The sequence below is a fragment of the Rhipicephalus sanguineus genome, chromosome 10, assembly GCF_013339695.2.
Source record: "Rhipicephalus sanguineus isolate Rsan-2018 chromosome 10, BIME_Rsan_1.4, whole genome shotgun sequence".
Taxonomy (NCBI): domain Eukaryota; kingdom Metazoa; phylum Arthropoda; class Arachnida; order Ixodida; family Ixodidae; genus Rhipicephalus; species Rhipicephalus sanguineus.
The window spans coordinates 4,250,025-4,269,135 of NC_051185.1; the positions used below are offsets into that span (position 1 = coordinate 4,250,025).

Consider the following 19,111-nt stretch of genomic DNA (forward strand, 5'->3'; position numbering starts at 1 on the left):
GCTGTATGGTTGGATTGGACTGGATGTGCGACTGGATTCACCACACCGCCATGCCGTGACTCTTGATGATGATAAGTATGCAGCAAGTGTGTATTCTAGTGAATGGTGAAATCACGGCGTAAGATACTACTGTGAGTCAAATGTACGAGCGTTTCTTTTCTCACAGACTCCATCCGGGTAACTTGGATCTGGGGATATTTTCCCCGTTTGCTTCTTGAAGATCTCCCTATGTCTGGGTACTACCTAGGAACACGTGCAATGCTCTTTTTATCCCTAGGAGAGCTTTGCTGCTCGTTGTTTGCTGTGGCGCGCGAGGTTTGTGTTGTTTAGAGTTACCTGGAGTTACTGTATATGCTACCTTTACAGTAACTCTAGTGTTGTTGACGTTGCTGGCGGACGGCGCGTCGGTGCTCGTCGGGTGTGTATGATCCCATGTAGCCCTGTCGCGCTATGGTAGCCACCATAGTCGCGCTGTCACTTACCGTCCGTCCTTGTCAATTTAATCCCGTCGAACGCCTCGAGATGCGTTTTCTTTGCCATTATCAGTGTAGCTGAAAATATTGTGCGTTTTTGGAAATTGGCATGAACGAAAGCACTTCGCTGATCGTTATACCGGTGTCACGCGGGCAATTGATCGCGATCACGACCGATCGGGATTGGGCTCGATCCGGATCAGGTGTACCTACACGGTCACTTTTAATTGCGATCTGCGCATCGATATCTGGCTCCCAGATCGCGATTTGACTGATGTCTGCGTCAACTCGATCCGGATTAGTCTGGACCGAGCAGCAGCAATGATTGATGATCGTGATCAAGAAATCCGGTCCGGGTCAACCTTGACTGCAATCAAAACTGCCTGCGTGTCACCGGTATTACTTGCAATAGCTATTCTGCCCGCGCATGTGATTGAATTTTAATATAGTTGATGCTAAAAATCTAGGGCACGTGCACTCAAAGTAATGAAAGTGTCCATGCTTCTATAAAAAAAGAGCCGAGCAGGATCCTTAGACGCCAGGTGGTAATAAGAAATATTTGCAACTGCTGGTTACATCAGATTGCTAGTGTTCAATATTTGCACATACAATGACAAGGATACGTCTACTCTACATGGTGAGTAGATAAAGAGAAGCGAAATGTTTTGAGAAGCAGCATGACTGCTTTCATTCATGTCGCACGGGTGTATCAGTGGTGTGAATGCACCTGCAACTTTGTTTCTACAGTTGGTGGTTGGTAAAGGTGCACCTTTTTAGGACAAGTTTTCCTTTGGTCATGAGACTTTATAACTGGCTTAATGCAAAATGTGAAGTTGAATGCACCATCATTAGATTAGATGGTACATTTAACTTCTAGATGGGTGACACACTTCTATAGGCATGGGATACTTCATTTGGTTCAGTTCAGCCCAGCACTCTAACTTTCACCATTCCACGAATGCACCCCTTCAATTGCTACTGCACTTTCTTTTACCTACAACTGCCATTTGCAGACTAGAGCAGATGCACACAACCAACATTTGTAGCTGCAAATGCCTGCTCCTTTGTTATACTGAAATTAGTTTTTTTTTTCATGTGTTGCTCTTGTACTTGACATCAAAACAACAGAAATGGGAATGTCACTTATGTTGTTTGGTTTGTTTCCTGACTGAGAACCTGTGACCTTTGACTATTGTGTTGCTTCATCCCTTACCTTTGCTTTTGCGATGCTCTGTCGCAAGAGTGTACCTGCCTGTCTGTTGCCGATTCCGCATATGCTGCCTTAATGGTTCACAAAGTGACACACATGAATGGTTTACCGTGTACTTTCAGCATTTTTTGTACATTCACACAAATGGAAAAATGTAGTTGTTTTCAAATTGCAGCTGCCCACCTACCAACAAAGCCACATATACCTGTACCCTCTAAACAAGGAAGCATGACGTTTCAGTTAATAAGGCAAGGACCAATGTTAATGGAGTGTGGAAATTTTTTTTCTCACCATGTCTCCTTCTTGTTGATTTCTCTTGTCATAAATGCTTGCATTTTAGCTGTTCTCACTTTATGTGTGCTTACTGGTATGAAGTTTATTTTGTGCCACTGAGAGCTGTTTTCACTGAATTTCGCCCGTTTTAAGACAGTTGCTAATATTTTCCTGTGATAGCCAGCCCGAATGACAAGTAGGAAACCATGCAGGACATGTGGTTCTTTTTCATTTGACACTGCAGTGAGCTTCGACAGCTTTTGGGAACCCGACAGCAGTGACTGCAATAACGATTTGTGTGCAGGAGGATCACCATTTGTTTGTGACTGCCTGCACGGGAAGGTAGGACGTAGTATATGATGTCACAAACACAGGGTGGTACGCATTCAAAGGTGTAATACGGGTCTCGCTAAAGAATTTTTAACCCTTTGAGGTGCAAAGCATGAGTTGGCAGTAAGCATTCCATCTTCGTCGTCTCTGTGTACCCTGTCCTCTTCGTGCTGCACCACCTTAAAGGCCAACTCCGGCGATTTTTTGGCCATGTCAAAGTAATGGTGCTTTTATGTTCCTGAGACGCTCCTGTTACGGGCCCGATAGCAGAATACTCGGCAAATTAGAGAATAATTTTAAATAAGCAAAAAAGCGCAACACCGAAACCGAAACCCAACCGAGTGTACTGTCTACGTATGACGTAGACGTTGTTACGAACGAACCGGAAGTCGTGCAAGGCATGCCGGTGACGCCGGCGCGGAGTATGAAAACTGTGACAGCCGGGACGACCAGCGAAGCGCCGGCCAAACCAACGCTGTCTGTCGCCTTGTGCACAGCAGGCGCTCGCTGTAGCGGCCGAAGCGCCGAAGTTATTGTGCCCTCGGTGGCGTCACTTCCGCCGCCTTACCAATACTGACGTCACAGACGCAATGTTGCCAATAATTGTGGGAAGCCAGGAGGGCGTTTGCAGACAATCTTTAAAATTCATTTGCAAACAATCTGCGCATGCCTCAAGCCTGTAATTTGGCATAAATGACGGAAACGTGCAAAGGAACGTACCCAGCGAATTTCATTGAAATCCATCGACCGCGAAAAATCGCCGGAGTTGGCCTTTAATGAAAAATTTTGGCCGCTGTTCAGCCGCACATTAAAAAACATGCCCGACAAGCAATTTTTGATCGGCAATGGGAAGGATATAATTACAGAGCTCGTGCAGAAGTACAAGGAATCGATCGAAAAAAAAAAAAGATCGGACAAAGTGTCACTGACAAAGTACTGCAGAGAAGCACCCTTTAGTGCGAGGAGCGAGGTAAGGAGGCACGAAGGTTGCCCTAGTGCTACCGCAACTCAAGAGAGCACCAAGGAAGGCCTCAGTGAGGGAACCTTGGTAAGAAGCGTTATAGAATACATGGCAAGGCGTCCTGAAGCAGTTATGGCCTCCTCGCTGAGGCAAGGGGCATTTCAGAACCTGTATGGTTCCATGTCGTACATTTGTTTATGATGTTGGTGCATGTGAATGATATGTTTTTATTGATCATTGTTTATTCTTATTGTGTATTCGTTAGCCTTGTGCTTCATGTGTTTATTAAACCAACTATTTTTTTTCTATGTTCATTACTTATTTATACACACACATGCACACACATCCACTATACCTAACAGAATGGCCGATTGGGTGAGTTGGTAATTCATGATACTTGAAATATGAGGGCGTTACTACACAGGAACTTAAGTATATAATTACATCTGTTCATTTGCCCTGCTGTTCTGGGCTCAAGGCCTGCAGTATCCTGCTAACAGATAAAACAAAACTTCTACTCCATTTTGTGATGTGTTTATATCTGCTTACCTATTGTGAAGCAAGTTTTTACGAACTCACTGGAAAGGTAAAGAGCATGCTTGATACTGGCTGTTGGGTGTGTGCCCAATTCTTGCATATTTATATGCTGCGTTCCCCAAAGCAACTCTGCCTACGCAAAGCCCCAAACCTTGCTTGTGCTTGTCTGTAATGTCGTTTGGGTTTTTCAGTACTCCCTGCAAGTCTGCATGGGCAACTTTTACGTTACACTAATATGAAAAATATAACAGTCCTAGTTAGAGCATGTGGTGACAGCATCATGGTGTCAAATAATTTGCAATACCGATGCCACTTGTCCATTAAAATTTGTGCATGCTAATAAATGCATTAAAAAGTGTGTGATCATGCAGGGTGGTCATTTCAACACCTGTGGTAGGGCAAGTGATTTATAAGTTTTACAAACCTTTACGAGTCGTGTGTGGCATGCCGCATGACATTCAGTTTTTTTTCGCACTTTTCCTTGTTTCTTATTTATTCTTTCTTTTTTTTGCACTGCGCATAAAAAAATGGGACGAGACAGTAAATTTTCATCCTTCCTGAATCTTTGACCGTAAGCTGCATTAAAATCGAATACTTTGCAGGAAAACTACAGCCCAATGAAACAGATCAGTTCTAAAAGAATGACCATGCACATTTGAATACATGTCTAGCTGGCATGATTTCACTGCCACGACAACAGCAGCTTTGCTGGATGCATTAGGCAGCGTTTTGAGAATATGACACCGATTTCCTCACTCAGCCTTTTCAGACAAGCGGTGAAAAACATAATACCGGTGTCACACAACCCCTTTCGATCACAATCGGGCCTGATCCACATCGAATTTCTTGATCATGATTGGGTCTTTTACTCAAGCTGAAGAAGGCGGCCATCGCTGTTCATAAATTTAATACCCATAGGGCTCAAACGCGATGTAAAGGCGGTGTCTAGCGTTACGCCCAGACGTAACGATTAACAGTTGCTAAAGTAACGTCCAGGGTGTCGCTCACGGAGCGCACTTGACTCTCACTTCGGCAGCATACGTGGATTGTCACTCGGGGAGCTGAGCCCGCAGCGCATTCACTGTGAACACGCGTCCCGGACGCAACACGTGCACTCCGCCTCTTTCAGCTAGGCTACTATAAGTACAAATGCGTACCCACATGCAAAAAGTTCGTCGTCTACAAGATCGACATCTTCAGAAATTGCGAGGCCCTTTAACTAAAGCAAGGGGCAATCTCGAAGCGTTCGATGGGTCTAGCAACTGGAACGGACGGAAAGTAAACACACCTCGGCCGCAGATCGCCATCCGCGCGCGCTTAACACGCGCTATCAACAAGCAGCTGAGTGGCTGGGTTTCTTAGGGATAAACAGTTGCCTAGGTAGTACCCAGACGTACAGGGATTTTCAAGGAGCAAGCAGACGAAAAGTCTCCAGATCTCAAGTTACCCGGATGGAGTCTGTGAGAAAAGAAACGCTCGTGTCAAATGTTGCTGCAAGCTATGATGGATGAATTTGCACTGTTTGCACCCTCATCCTGTCATCTCAATTTTCAAATCTGAACAAGGCGTCATATGACGTACTTTCGATCCGCATAAAATTTCTCCACCGCGGTTTGCTCCTTTCCTCAGTTTGCAGAAATTGATCAATCGCGAAGGAGAAGTTCGATCCTGATCGAGTTCGGTAGCAATCGAAAGTGCACGTATGTACGTGTTGTGTACGTGTGGTACCCGTCGTCATCATGGTTGCACAAGCATTTCGCTGTACAGAATTTGATCCCTTTAGAGCATGCCGCTGACCTGTTTTCGTAACCTCTGAGAGCTCTAATATATTTAAACTTTTTTAGGGTGCACAAAAGACAAGGGCAAGAAAAAGACACACGAGCGCTTTCTTTCTTGTCCTTAAAGGAGCACTGACACAAAATTTCGAAGGCGAGATAATGAGTGAAATAGATGTATGTGGAGCCGTACACAACGTCTACGAAATATCAAGGGCCAATATAGCCTAGAACATATTTAAAATCAATTTTAAAGTGCATGCCGCGTGACTGAGCGAGATGCGGGCGCTTCGCGACGCCGACATCAACGCGGGCTGGTGGCTGGTTGTGCCGTGGTACCTGCCATTTCTTCCTCCGTGCCTGCGGCTTTGCGTGTGCTGGTTGTGTTCTCTACCGCTGTTCGCTCGTCGTGCCCGTTGGCAGATGTTATGGCCCGCTCACGCTAGCGGCAAGCCTGCCGCAACGGCGCGGTGCCGCAGAACGTCGGCCGTCGCCGCACGCGCGAGAGCTGTCCAACTTGCATGGCAAGCTTCGCCGGCGAGGCATTCGCGCCTCCGAAAAACATGGCAGCACTGCCAAAAGCGGTTGTCGTCCACTTAGAATCTATCAAGTGGCCGCCGTGCGCTCTGTAACGTGTAAGTTCCGAACTGATGCTTCCATTTGCTTTAGATTCATGTCCTTAAGCTTCGACAGCAATGTATTCGTCCCGATTCGGCGCCGTTTTTGAGAGCCATAGTCAAATAATCCATGCTGTAAGCTTAGCGAGTCGAGATGGGCGCTTCCGAATGCTCGGAGGACATAGATTACGCGTTTGTTAGTTGTTTCTAATCCTCCATAGCTGGCGCCACTTGACCTGGTTCGGCGCATACAGCATTAACGGTCGCGCGCCGCCTACGTCACAATTTTGCGTGTTCACGTGGCCAGCTGTGTTTTCCCGGCCCCCGGAGGATGCTGCCTAGCTCGGTGCTCTTTGAAACCGAAACTGCGACTGGGCGCTCTAAAAACGTCTCTAAATAAATAACCCTCGCGCACTCGCGCAAACGAGGTTTGCAGCCGTGATAAGTGGATCATAAGCTATCTATTGCAACAAAAAAAACAAGGTGCAAAATTTTTGTGTCAGTGCTCCTTTAAATATGGATACATACCAACTTGCCCAGTTGTCTGTCTTACAGCTCTAACATACTTACATGGGAGGCCTGGGTTGCGAACCTGGTCAAAACAACCTCATCTTGGGGAAGGTCAGTGAAACCTCACTCTAGAGCTCGGACATGGGTTTTGAAAATAAAAGATTCACTCTCTCCGAGCGGGCGTGTCTGAGTCAGGGTGGGACTCTCGAGTTCCAGTGGCTCACATATGTAGGGACCGAAATCTTCGTCCGTCGTTCGGACGGAGAGTTTGTTCAAATTTTATTGACGTGTGTCCTGGACTCGTCCGACTCTGCGTCACAGACAATCTGCATGTTTTTTCGGGAACGTGTCATGAATGACTGTCTACATTTCTCGTGTCTGTGGAAACTTTAAATGTTTTGCTTTCAAGTTTGCTGCAGTCATATAGTTTTATGGCTACAGTCAGCTTTGTTTAGCTAATTATTGTTCTTGGTGTTTTGTCTTAATTGCCTTGAGCAGTGCCTTGAGTGAGCCACTGTACAGCAACGTTTATAGAACTTGTAGTTCTAGAAACGTTGCTGTACAGTACATACTCTAGAACATGGAGGAAGGAAAAAAGATCGCAAGGCACTATGGCAAGGCGTGGTCACGTGAACGACGTTCACTTTACGAAACATCCGGTGGCGCCGCGACTCTCTCTACGGACAATGGCTGCCGCCTGCAAAGTTGGGCACCGAGAAAGTGACGCCGCCGCTACTCTCGATGTTCGCGCGGGTGCCTCGGCGAGTGAATCGTCCCGAGCGAGTCAACAAGGCGTCGAGGCAGCGCTGACATCGGCGCGCGTTCAGTGCACAGTCGAGTGAGCATGTCGTCGTCGCGGTTGTCGTCGCTTGGACCGCGCGTCGAGTCAGTCGAAGGACGCTGCTGCTGAGGGGGGCTCTCCCCATTTCCTGCGGCGGATGCGACAGCGGCCCATTTCCTGCCCGACACGCCCGCGATCCTGACCCCGTCATGACGGCCGACTACAAGAAGTCGGCCGGCAAGCGAGAGCTGCTCGGCCTCTTCGAACAGCAGGTCAAAGGTGGGTGCGTGTTTTCAAAACCCCGCTGGGTCCGGACCCGTGGCGCGGACTCCCTTTGTGCTCGACCCGTGACAGCAGTGCAGCCCGGGTGGATGCCTCGCTTCGCTCGACGGTCCCGTCCACTGCTCGCCGTTCCTGCGGACGGAAAATTCTCGGGCAGCGTGCCTTCACTTACGTCCGTTTGTTGTCCTCATGCACCAATGATTGGCAAAACATAACAAAAAAAGCCCTTCACGAGCCAACCCTCTGGTCACAGCCCCCCCCCCCCCCCCCAAAAAAAAAAAGGAAAAAAAAAGTGCTTCCACATGTTTGCTTTTAATTGCATTTGCAGTGTTCGCGCATGGACAGTACAGCGACGGGCGAAAGTAAAAATTGAAAATAAAAACGGTGCACATCTGACCAATCAAGCAGCAGCGCGCGCGTTTTTAGTCGCCGCGCGGTCCCCGCTTTTGTCGTGTGCGGCGCGCTATTTGTGGACGGCGTCATTTATTTGATGTGTGTAGTAGTAGCGACGCACCGCGTGGGTCAAAAATCTCTCTCTGCGAGGAGTCGGGGTTGCGCCATGGCCAAGGGTGACTACTGCGTGAACTAGTGGCTTTGAGGGCGATCAAGACACGCATATGTATGCAACCCGTAAGGGAGCACGGCTCAGAAGGGAAAGGGCAGTTATATTGCATAATGATTGTACTAATTGTAGCCTCGTTACCTTTTTATTCAGTGCCAATTTGTTCCCCCTGTTACTCCCCTTACTTAATGCCCTTCAATGGGCCTGTAAGGTATTATGAATAAATAAAAGAAAGAAGATAGAGGTCACATCCTTGGCAAATGAGTACCTGTAACCCCAAGTGCCAGACCGGGTACCTTCTCTCCCCATTAGAAAAACTGGTGGGTTCTCAGAGGTACTGGCACTCAAACCCAGTACCTCCCGCATTGGAGGCATGGAAGCACTGCTAGTCGCAAAGCATTGAGATACAGAGAAAAAAAATGGAACTGATCATTGTGATGTCACATTTTATATTTTAGAATCTCATTGATATGTTCCAGTTTCGTGCAACTTCCCAGTGCCAAAGCTTGCATCATCTTTATCAAGCGAAAAACTGTTTTAGGGAATTTAAAGTGTGCATTTTCCCAGATAGTATGCTTTTTTTTAAAACATGTGAACCAGGTTCTACTGTTACGCGCGTAAGAGCACTGCTAGTCAGCGGAGCATTGAGAGAGAGAAAAAAATACTAATGCTGATCATTGTGGCGGCACACATTTTACATTTGAGTACTATTTACCGAAAAATATTTACTAAAATGCTAGAAATAGTGGTTATGTTGTATCCTCATCAGGGACTGTTCAAGGCGATAAAACATGAAAAAATGTTTTGTTAAGTGTTTGCTTGATTTGTGGTAATGTTCCCGTGGAAAAAATATGTATAAAAAATTCCTGTAGTATGTTTAGCAGCTTGCCGTGGATATTTCCGATGCAGTGCAAAGGAAGTGTGGATATTGGTGCGCTGCTGTATTAAGCAAACCTATTGCTTGTAATCCTTTTCTAGATGTGTGCCTGTACATTACCAATTGTCCTTCCTCTACATTGGGCCATTACCCCAGAATAGCTGGGTAGATTGGCAAGGCTTTGTTTTTGCCACATTCTTTTGTGCAGTAAAGGTCAGACACCGTGAGGCTGATTTCGTGGCTTTTGTCTGTTTAAATTCCTTGCGGAAGGGGATCAGGAAAAAAAAGTTGCGTGAACAACTACACAAAGCCCCGATTCCTTTGCATTGCGTGGTAATACAGGCAGAAAGAGCATGTGATTGTGAAGAAACATTGCACTCTAAAAAGAAGTGAAAGTAGTAATAATTCACTGGTGTCCAGACCCACACTGCAGGCCTTGCCAAAGCATGGCCTAAAAATATCAAAGGCTATGCTTTTTGTGTACTGCAAGCATTGAATTCAATTTTGAGCTAGAAATACATCATGGCTGCCATGTTTTAGACCGTGCCAATTCAGCACCTCCTCTATTTTTTTCAATGCCAGTCAGATGCACCCCATCCAGCCATTCACCACCTTCTCCTCTAGCCCTTTGTTGCTCTCCCCCGTCGGCTAGCCTTGTGGGGGAGATTACCCTTTGGGTGGTGCGTCACGTCGGAAGTCAGGGGAGGTAATTTTTCGTTCGGTTGTGTTCAGATCCGTGGGGCGGCGACATCTTGCAATCCTCATGGTCACTATGTTGGCTGCCACGTTGGCTCTCTAAGAGATACGTTGTTTTGAGATGGTGCGTCTCCGTTCTTGGCGCTATGCGGGCTACTAACGGGGACGCATCACTGCGACGCTGCTTCATGCGCTGCCTTTAATATGTGCCACACGACCACTTCAAGGGGGCGGCGGCATTGCGTCGAGCCACGAAGGAAGGAGCACGAGGGAACAAATCTGACAGACGCATGATATTTGGGAGGGACAGTGCGTCTATCGCATCTCCATGGGAATGCGTTTAGACGCATGTGTGACGCAAGCAGTCGTACCCTTTATGTGGCATTGCACCGTGACCGCTCCCTGAACTAAGGAGGACCAACGGTTTCCATTGAGAAGCGAGTGTTTGCACTGTCATTGGAAAAAATAGAGGAGGCGTACACATGCACCTGACATACACATGCACCTGACAAATGCACATCGGAAAACCAATTGCTAGCAAATGCTATGGAGAAATAGAAGCAAGAGAATAAGGATTTGTCTCAACACAGCAGTGAAACGTAGTGTAAAATGCTTTTCCATTTGATAGATATGTCGTAGATTGAGAAATTAGGAGAAAAAGTATAAGGAAATGCTTCAAGGTTACACAAATGAAGTTTACTAAGAATTCTCAAGGCATAATTGTGCCCATACTAGCACGGTTTCCAGCTTGTAACAGTGTTTCCTGCATACTGGTGACCTTTTGCAATTGTGGTCTCTTCCATATATATGTATATGTATCTTTTTCAAGTAAATTCATTCGCCTTGCCTTCATGTATGATGACAGTGGCTTGATTGACCTGTGTACTGTATTTTATCATAAAACTCACGAAGGGGCTTGCCAGGTGGCTAGCTCATCAGTAAATATTCTGTATTTTTAACTGGTACTCTGCAAACTTCATTGCTGATGTAATTGCCCAGAACTCTTTCAGTCAATGAGCAAGCAGGCTTTATTATTGCACGCGAAAAGGTGCACAAAAATCTTTGTGGCACGGTCGCCTACTATGCCCAAACCAGCATCATGTCAGTTTGTGAGCAATTGTTCTGTGCCGTGTCTCTGGTCTTCTAGCAAACCTCAAGTTGCCCTTGTGTTACGTAGTACTAGCTTGAACAAAAGAAAGGGGAATGGCTCATTTCTTCATTACACACAACCTAATAATGCCAGTGAAGCCAAGGAAGGCGTAAGGGACTGGCGTGTTGAAGTGGGCTCGTTGGTGCATCTGGAATGGCCGGGCTTCTTGAATGCGAGGAACGACAAGGACACAGGATAGACACACAGGGCATACGGGCACTACCTCACAACAATAAGTTCAACTCCTTGACGTACCGAACATAAGGGGCATTATAGCACTGGGGCCATTATTTGTAGTTTTTAACTTTAGTAATTATGACAAATGGAAATGAATTAAAGTGAATGAAAACACGACTTGCTGTTGGTAGGGACTGCAACCTTGGTGCTCTACCAATTGAGCTATGATGGTGGTTGTTGGCAGCCAGTGGTGCTGGCTCAAACTCCCTGGAGATCATGCACAGAAATACCCAATAAAATGGATGGGGGAACAACTGCAGCTGTAGCTCAATTGTTGAGGATCAGACGTGTTGTTTGAAGGTTGTTGGCACACTCCCTTAGGACGGCAAGTTTTTTTTCGTCCCCTTTAGCTCCTTTCCATTGATGTCATCGAGTGACGCCTATGCCTTCCTTGGCTTCATTAGCATACTAGTGGCTTGGCACAATACCGTGAGGAAGCTGTGCAATTTGATTAAATTTTACTGAAGATAGTGTTTACAAAATTTACTGGTTACACTGTTAAGTGGAAATTCGATGTCAAAAAGGAAAATAGAGGATAGAAGGGCTTTTATTGTAAACACTCGCCTTTTTTTTATTTTTGAGTTTGTGCATTGCGCAGAAAAAGTGACCAAGATAATAAAGGGAGTAAGGTGGTAGATTTCACACCGAATAGCCTCGGTGTTGCCCTCGTTTTAATTACATGATAAGAATGTTGTGAGCACTATGTCCTTTGCCATGGGTGAAGGGGAGTGATTGTGATGTGCAGGTTGCCAGTCCATTGTTGAGGCTACCTAAATGTTTCACATCTGTGCTCATAATATCCTCTTTCTCTGCTCGAATTGGGCAGAATCACATATTTAGACTTGTGAAAGATGGCTCGAAATGGTTCGGTAGCCATTTAGCGTAAGCAAACTTGTGTGCCTAACTTGACATAAAATGCAAGGGCAAATAACGATCCGACACAGTGTTCGGGCAATTTTGCCAATTCACAGTTGGTTTTCCTAGGTTGGTGTGATGGCAGTGTCATCAGTTAGCGGTGTATTCTGATACTGATCGGAATGTTTTCTTACTTGTGTCTTCATCTTTTCGTGCAGTTTAAGAAAGTTTATCGCAATGAACCAACTAGCGGGCCAGAACGTATTACTATGTAGGTTCGAGGACACTCCGTCACAATGTGTTGGTGCGAAAATTTCAAGGGGGCGTTACTGGTTTTTTTTTTTTTTTTCGTTTTCAGCGTTGTCTCGCTTACCAAGCGTCTTCTCGTGGCAAACGGCAGTTTACTAGTACAAGAAAAATCGTTCTTCTCTTTAGTTCCCTCTAACCTAATTGGGCCTCGCACATTTAGCCTAAAGCTTTCATCATCACCGTCATGCTCGCACCTAGTTCGCCGATCCACATTTTGCAGCCCACCACGGATACGCTCGGAAATGGAAACGACAAGAGTGGTTATTTTCGTCCCAGATTGAAAGGTTAAAATGGGCGAGCTGCTTATCGCGTCTTTAGGCAACGCCCGATCGGTACGCAAAAAGAATCTGGCGGAGCAATAAATCCCGCCTATTATTAGTCGCGTACGCGTAGGGCCGTTCGCTTATCCGGCCGACGGTTACGCATCGCGGTGTGAAAAAAAAAAAAGCGCGACGCTTTTTGAGCGATGCAGTTTTTGACGCGCGGAGGTCGAAACGCCTGTCAGCTGACGGCGCCCGCGCAACACAATAAAATGGCGGGCGCAGCGATGCGTGCAAGAGTTCTCGCTGGTCCTTCCTTTTCGCTCTCGTCGAGCCCGTCTGTATCGCGGCGGTGGCGGCTGTCGCCGGCGCAGGCAAGCCGAGTTCTCAGCTGGGGAGCATCGGGGTTGATGGCTCGAGTCGTCGTGGGGACCGCCGGCGGATGTCGAGCGCGTTGTCGCGGCGCCTTCGGACGCGTCCCGCACCGGCGCGGCGCAGGAAGGATCGACAGGGCGGGGGAGATAAATAAATAAAAAGAAACGGTTATTTGGCGTTAGACGAGATAAGGAAAAGACGACCTTTTGCTTTAGCTAACTTCTATAGGGTACCAGAGCTTTGCCTCTTTTTTTTTATTTATATACCGTTTGTTTCTTTTTCCTCCGTGCAGAATATATCCCAGTGGGAGTGGTCTCTTCCTGAAAGTTGCATTTCGCTATAGCCGCAAAATGCAAGCTCAACTTTCCGTTTTATGTTTCGCGCTGCTTCGCCATGGAGGTGCGTCGCAGCGTCGGTAGCGTCACCTATAGTGTACTAGAATATTCTCCTAGTGGCGCGTCCTCGAGGGAGGGACAATAGGCCGGTTGAAGCAAACGCCAGTAGACGCCACTGGTGGCGCTGCTGCGCCTTTTTCTAGTCGCCGAGCCGGTTCGGGCTGGTTTGGGCCGGTTCGGACGCGCTTTGCGACTGCTTACTTCATTCGTCTGTAGTGCGACGCTATACTTTCAACGTGGTAGCACTTGTGAAAAAAACGGTGGAGGACTTGTTTTTGTTTTCTTTTTTTCTCGGACGCTTCTATGTACGATGCTAAAAAGAAAAAGAGAGTCTCGTTGTACGCCGTGAAATGGTGTAAGGAAACGCCGGAATAACTTTGTTTAGATGCCGTTCTGTAACCGATAACAAAGTACAAAAATTTTATCACAATCAATGTGCGTCTGTCGAGGTCTTTAGTTATTTGTACGCCTTCTGGCATAGGAACGCAGCGCAGACGTTGCTGTGCACGTTTATGTAGTTTGTGACCAGCAGGCGATTTAAATGCGATAGATATTGCGCCATAGAAAAAAAATAGGTCCATACATGCTGGGTTTGTGCAATGTATGATAAAAGTTGCGAATACATACTGCTGAGGCGATGTCCCGAACTGCAATGAATCCGCCGGTCTGCAGCCTTTACGCTAGCAGACGACGTTGTCGATACTAGTGTGTTGACGTGGTTTTCAGAAACTTTCTTTACACTATACTGCAGTAAATACAGTCTTTTTGTGCTGTAATAAAAAAATCCGTTGCATAAGGAACGCCTACAAACTCGGACAACGTCAAACGCACCGGGAGACAGCGGCCGGTCTACTAGAAAAAGGCGCAGCGGCGGCACCTGGTGGCGTCTACACAAACGGGCACGCGCGCTCCTTCCCGGACGCGTCACTAGGAAATTGTTCTAGTACACTATAGCGTCACCGACGAAATCAATGATGGTGATGATGATGATAGCTATCGGCCTTTGAAATGGGGCGGCGACAAGTAGTCAGTGGATTTTTTACAGCAGAGCTGCTGTGCCCGCCGTTTTTCCTTTTCGCGATGTAATCATGAAATTATCACGCTGGCGTGGCCATGTCAAGCCAAGCTAAGCATAGCTTGGCTGTGCCTAGTTGTAACAAGACTGTTTGTTGGCCTAGTTGGTACTTGCTTAATGACATTTTTTAGCCGCGAAAGAGCACATACACAGAGCAAAGAAACACACGACAGGACGGGCGGCACTTCCAACTGAATCAGACTGAGCGCAAACCCAGAAATAGTTGAAGGGGGGTGCCATCAAATTTGTGGCTTGCGCGTTGCGCGTTATTTGTTGCAAACATTTCTTATGGCTCTAGGAGGCATGATACATGCTCCAAGATTCATGTATTCTCTTTAAATAATTTGATATCGCCTTATTTATGTGAGCTACTTTCAGTTTCGGTTTCTGGGCGCCGATTTGGACAGTGACGTCACTGTGTAGGAAGCTTGAACACGTGGGCCCACAAAGCTATCACGCACATAGTGCTGCATTGTCTGCTCTTGCACATACACGCAAGCAACTGTCTAGATGCCTTCAAAACTCACTAAAATTCTCTAATAGAGAATATTAGCATGTACGGAATTCCGGCATACGCAAAGATCTTTGCGGAGTACTGGGTTACCGGATGATGGTATCAACACCTTGCAACACTTTATGCAACCAGAGTTGTAGTCGCGTTTCTTTGTTTTCGCTGAGTGTCCGTGGTGAAAAAATGTTTAAAAAGGCAACGCCTTTGGAACTACCTCGCTGCCGAGAATTTACACCAGCAGAGAAGTAGAATACATTATCTTTCTGCAACAACACATCAGTGCTTGCCTGGTTCATCTTAGTGCCTCTAGGTGGCCCCACCTATCTGGTCTCACGTTTACGAGTTTGGTAACCTGGTATGATAAAGCAAAGCAGTGTGCGAACAAAGCAAAACTCTCTAAAGTTGCCTTCGCAGGTTCGCGTGGTGATGCGAAGCACTTTGCAAAATGTTAGTAAGTTTGGCTGCTTCGGCAACACACTGAGAAAAAATGAGTGTGAATTCGCAGCCGATGTTCTCTTGGCTTGCCTGGTGCAGCGGAGCTGTGAAGCACTGCTCATTACACGTTACTCTAATATGCTGTGATGTCATAAAAACTTTCGTTACACTTCCTACACAGTGACAGCGGTGTCATTCACGCTAGCACTGGGTCTTGATTGCGAGAATAAGCATTTAGGTGCACTTTGGAAGTGAAATAAAATATATTCTAAACATTTGCTGTGTTCAACACTTCGTGCTGAGTGTCCTTGCATATAGAGGAAGCCTACAGCAGGCTTTTTGTAGCCTCAAAATTTGGTGTCACCACCCCTTTAAAGGGACACTAAAGAGAAACAATGGATCGGTTTACATTGATAAATTGTACTTTGCGAACTATCTATAATGTCGTTAATTTCACCATCATAGGTATATTAATAACGGAGAAAATGAAGTTCAAAGTTTCATTTTTAAATTTCGTGCCATAATCTCCACGCGTGACGTCACGGATTTCAAAGAGTATTTTTCGTATTTTGGCGTCATTGGCTCAACAAAATTTTCTCAAACTTGGTATGTTAACTCTATGGCCCTCTCAGAGGACAGTGTACTTCATTTTTACTGTTAAGGAACTACGTAGGCCCGAGTAGGCGCCGTCAAAATATGTGACGTCACGGCAAATGGTGTGGAAACCTCAAGGTGGCGTCGCCACCCACATTTTCTTTTTGTACGATTTCTCGGTTACTAAGTGTCTTCTCGCAGCAAACGTGGTGTTTTTGGGATCGTGAAAGAGTAGTTTACTAATACGAGAAAAATCGTTTTGCTCTTTAGTGTCCCTTTAAGCCAAGTTAATCATAGCCAAGCCTAGTAGAGCTTCCTAATACCTAATTAGCTAAATAAACACAAGCCAATTAAGTCACATCCTAATTAGTCCCAAATAAGCTGAGTTGAGAATCTGGTGTGCTCAGTCATGTTGAACTAGAGTAATTAAACTGAGCCTAGTTAGTGCTAATTAGCTAATTAAGTCTAGGTTGACTTGGGATGCAAGCTAATTGAGATCAAGCCCTGAATATGCAAATTAGGCCACTTATGCTAATTAGGCTAATTAGGATGCTTGGTACTGTCATTGCCAAGCGATTCCCAATCGAACCCACTCGATACCTAGCCAATACTCGAGATTTACAATGTGATCTCGTGAACACTTTGTGCATGGGCATGTGAATGCACGTGAGCTTAGTCAAGCCAGGACCAGCCGAGTGCCGACCAGCTCTGCTCTGCCCCAGACTTGCGCGACTCAGTACAAGCTGCGCAACCTTTTTATCATCAGCTGCTATTTCATCTGCTGCAGCCTGGCTATCTACTTTAATTTTTTTTTTCCGTCATACAAGCCTTTACTTCTGTTATGCACTACATAGGGTTTTATAAGCTATGAAAACTAGCAGGAAATTTGGCTCCCTAAGCAGTGTCTCAACCACCACTGGAATGATGGGAAGTGCAGGCTTCAATTTTGCTTCGGGTGGATTTCGTTCTTGAGGTTCGCGGTTCGCCGTCTTCCATCTTCGCAGTAGTGGAAATTCTCATTTTTTTTTTTACAACAGTAAAAACAAATACGTATGTTTTTCCTTGGAAAGTACATATCATGTATTTATGGAAATAAAAATCCAGTGAAAAGTTGTGTCTTTGAGAAAAGCACTAAACTGTGATGCCTGGGTGCATCTGCCCGTGCGCAGAATGATTGTAAGAGCAGCTGTATGTACAACGCATACATTGCTCTGCTGTAAAGCAGATTCAGCGGAGCGTGAAGGTGCGTCCACTTGGCTTTGCTGTCATTTGCAGCCAAGTCATGGCAAGATGCGCCTATCAAAAACGTGAAATCTATGCTGTTCCCTGCACTAGCTCAGGGTGCTACGTATGTGCGGAACGAAGTGACGCTTTGCTAAGACTGTCTAATGCAACCTGCAAAGCCACAATGTTGCCACAAACCAATCGACCTAATGCGCTTCAGCTGCTTTCAACAACGAAGGCAGCTCTTGAGTGCTTTGCGCCGCATCCCACCACCCATGCCAGGGCACGCATTGTGGCAGGATACGGCTGCTGCATGCAGAATGAAATTAAAATTGTAGAAATAAGACTTGTTGAGTGTTTACTAACATAATCCGATCTGAAGCTTGCACTTCCCATCATTCCCATGGCGATCGAACAATTGCAGTTCCAGATTGCCATCTAATTTTTTTAGTATAAAACTCTGTGATGTACCATGACCTTCAGTTCAGTCAATTTCTTCCCCGCTCTCTTACCACTAATACTCTTGACATATCTTGCTTTGTTAGACTCGCAGTGGCTGTGAGTCTGCGTATTGGGCTGAACTAGTACTTAGAAAAACAAGTGACAATCAAAGCACAATGGCAGCAGGAATGTTTGTTGCTCGTTGCAGTCATAACTACAAGTTGAGGACATTAGTTACTCATGCACAACTCACATGTTCCAGTCTAACGCTGGCTCCAGAACGTGCTCCGATATTTCATTTTTTTTCTTCATTGCGGAAGTAAACCAGCGCTAATTTTTTCTAACTAGGGCACAGAAAGATGTAATTATTATTTGCGTTATGCATATCTGATTAGACAATATTATTTAATCTAGGATCGACTACAACATTCAGGACAGTTCTGACATGTGTAGGCATGTTTTGTGGCCTTTGTAACAGTGATTAGCAGGTAAAAAATGGTTTCAGAAAAATTGCACAAATCTGGGCCCAGGAAAAGTGAATGTCGTGACACGTATCTAGCCGGCATCCACTGAGTGAGTTCATTAATTTACATGGCTTTGTGTAATAAACCTATTTTCTCAAAACAGTAAATTTTTAACGTTTGCTCTGTTATCTCAGCAACCGCAGAGGATAAGAGCAATTTTTTTTTAGGTATTTGGTGTGCACAGGGAGAAATCTGCTGTTGCACAATTATTGCTGTCGACTGAAGTGTTGCTGTTTCACAGGACATGGAGTGCCTAAAAATGCGAAAAATTTAAGTCGGTAAAGAAATCCAAAAGAGTGGTAATGATTATATTGTGGTAAAATACCACTTCAGCATATAGAGAAAAGACTTCTGATTGCAGTGATACCCTTACAGTTATTGTGACTTCTATGGTTGTGGTGCATAAACATAGCCCAAAATACATGGGAGGTACGGGGCCTACCTTGTCCCCTTAAAGGGGCACTAAAGAGAAAAACGATTTTTCTCATACCAGTAAATTACATGGTTCTTGGATGTGGGCGCGAAAAGACAAGGATGAAGTCTTTTCGCGCCCACATCCAAGAACCATGACAGACCAACAAGCCCGCATCGCTACCCTCGTAGTAAATTACAATTTTACAATACCAAAAATGCCACCCTTGCTGTGAGAAGATGTTTGGTGAGCGAGGAAACGCGCAAAAAGAGAACACTGGTGGCGATGCCACCTTAAGTTCCCACACCAGCTCGCCATGACATCGCAAATTTTGACGGCATCTGCTTGGCCCTACATAATCGTCTATCCGTGAAAATTGTTTGCGTTGTGTCCTGAGGGACCCAAACTCTTAACGTAGCAAGTTCCAAGA

At 45.8% G+C, this 19,111-nt stretch overlaps 1 protein-coding gene across 2 annotated transcripts in view; it reads left to right on the forward strand.

The window, feature by feature from the left end:
• Window positions 1-7,355: 7,355 nt before the first annotated feature.
• The window catches only part of LOC119406856 (SLIT-ROBO Rho GTPase-activating protein 1), a 45,121-nt gene continuing 33,365 nt past the window's right edge, over window positions 7,356-19,111 (forward strand). Inside the window, exon 1 of one of the 2 annotated variants that reach the window (XM_037673607.2) lies at window positions 7,356-7,746. In XM_037673607.2, the coding sequence (XP_037529535.1) occupies window positions 7,677-7,746 (70 nt within the window). In that variant the 5' untranslated portion in view covers window positions 7,356-7,676. The remainder of the gene's footprint in view (window positions 7,747-19,111) is intronic. The other variant, XM_037673606.2, reaches the window with a different exon arrangement.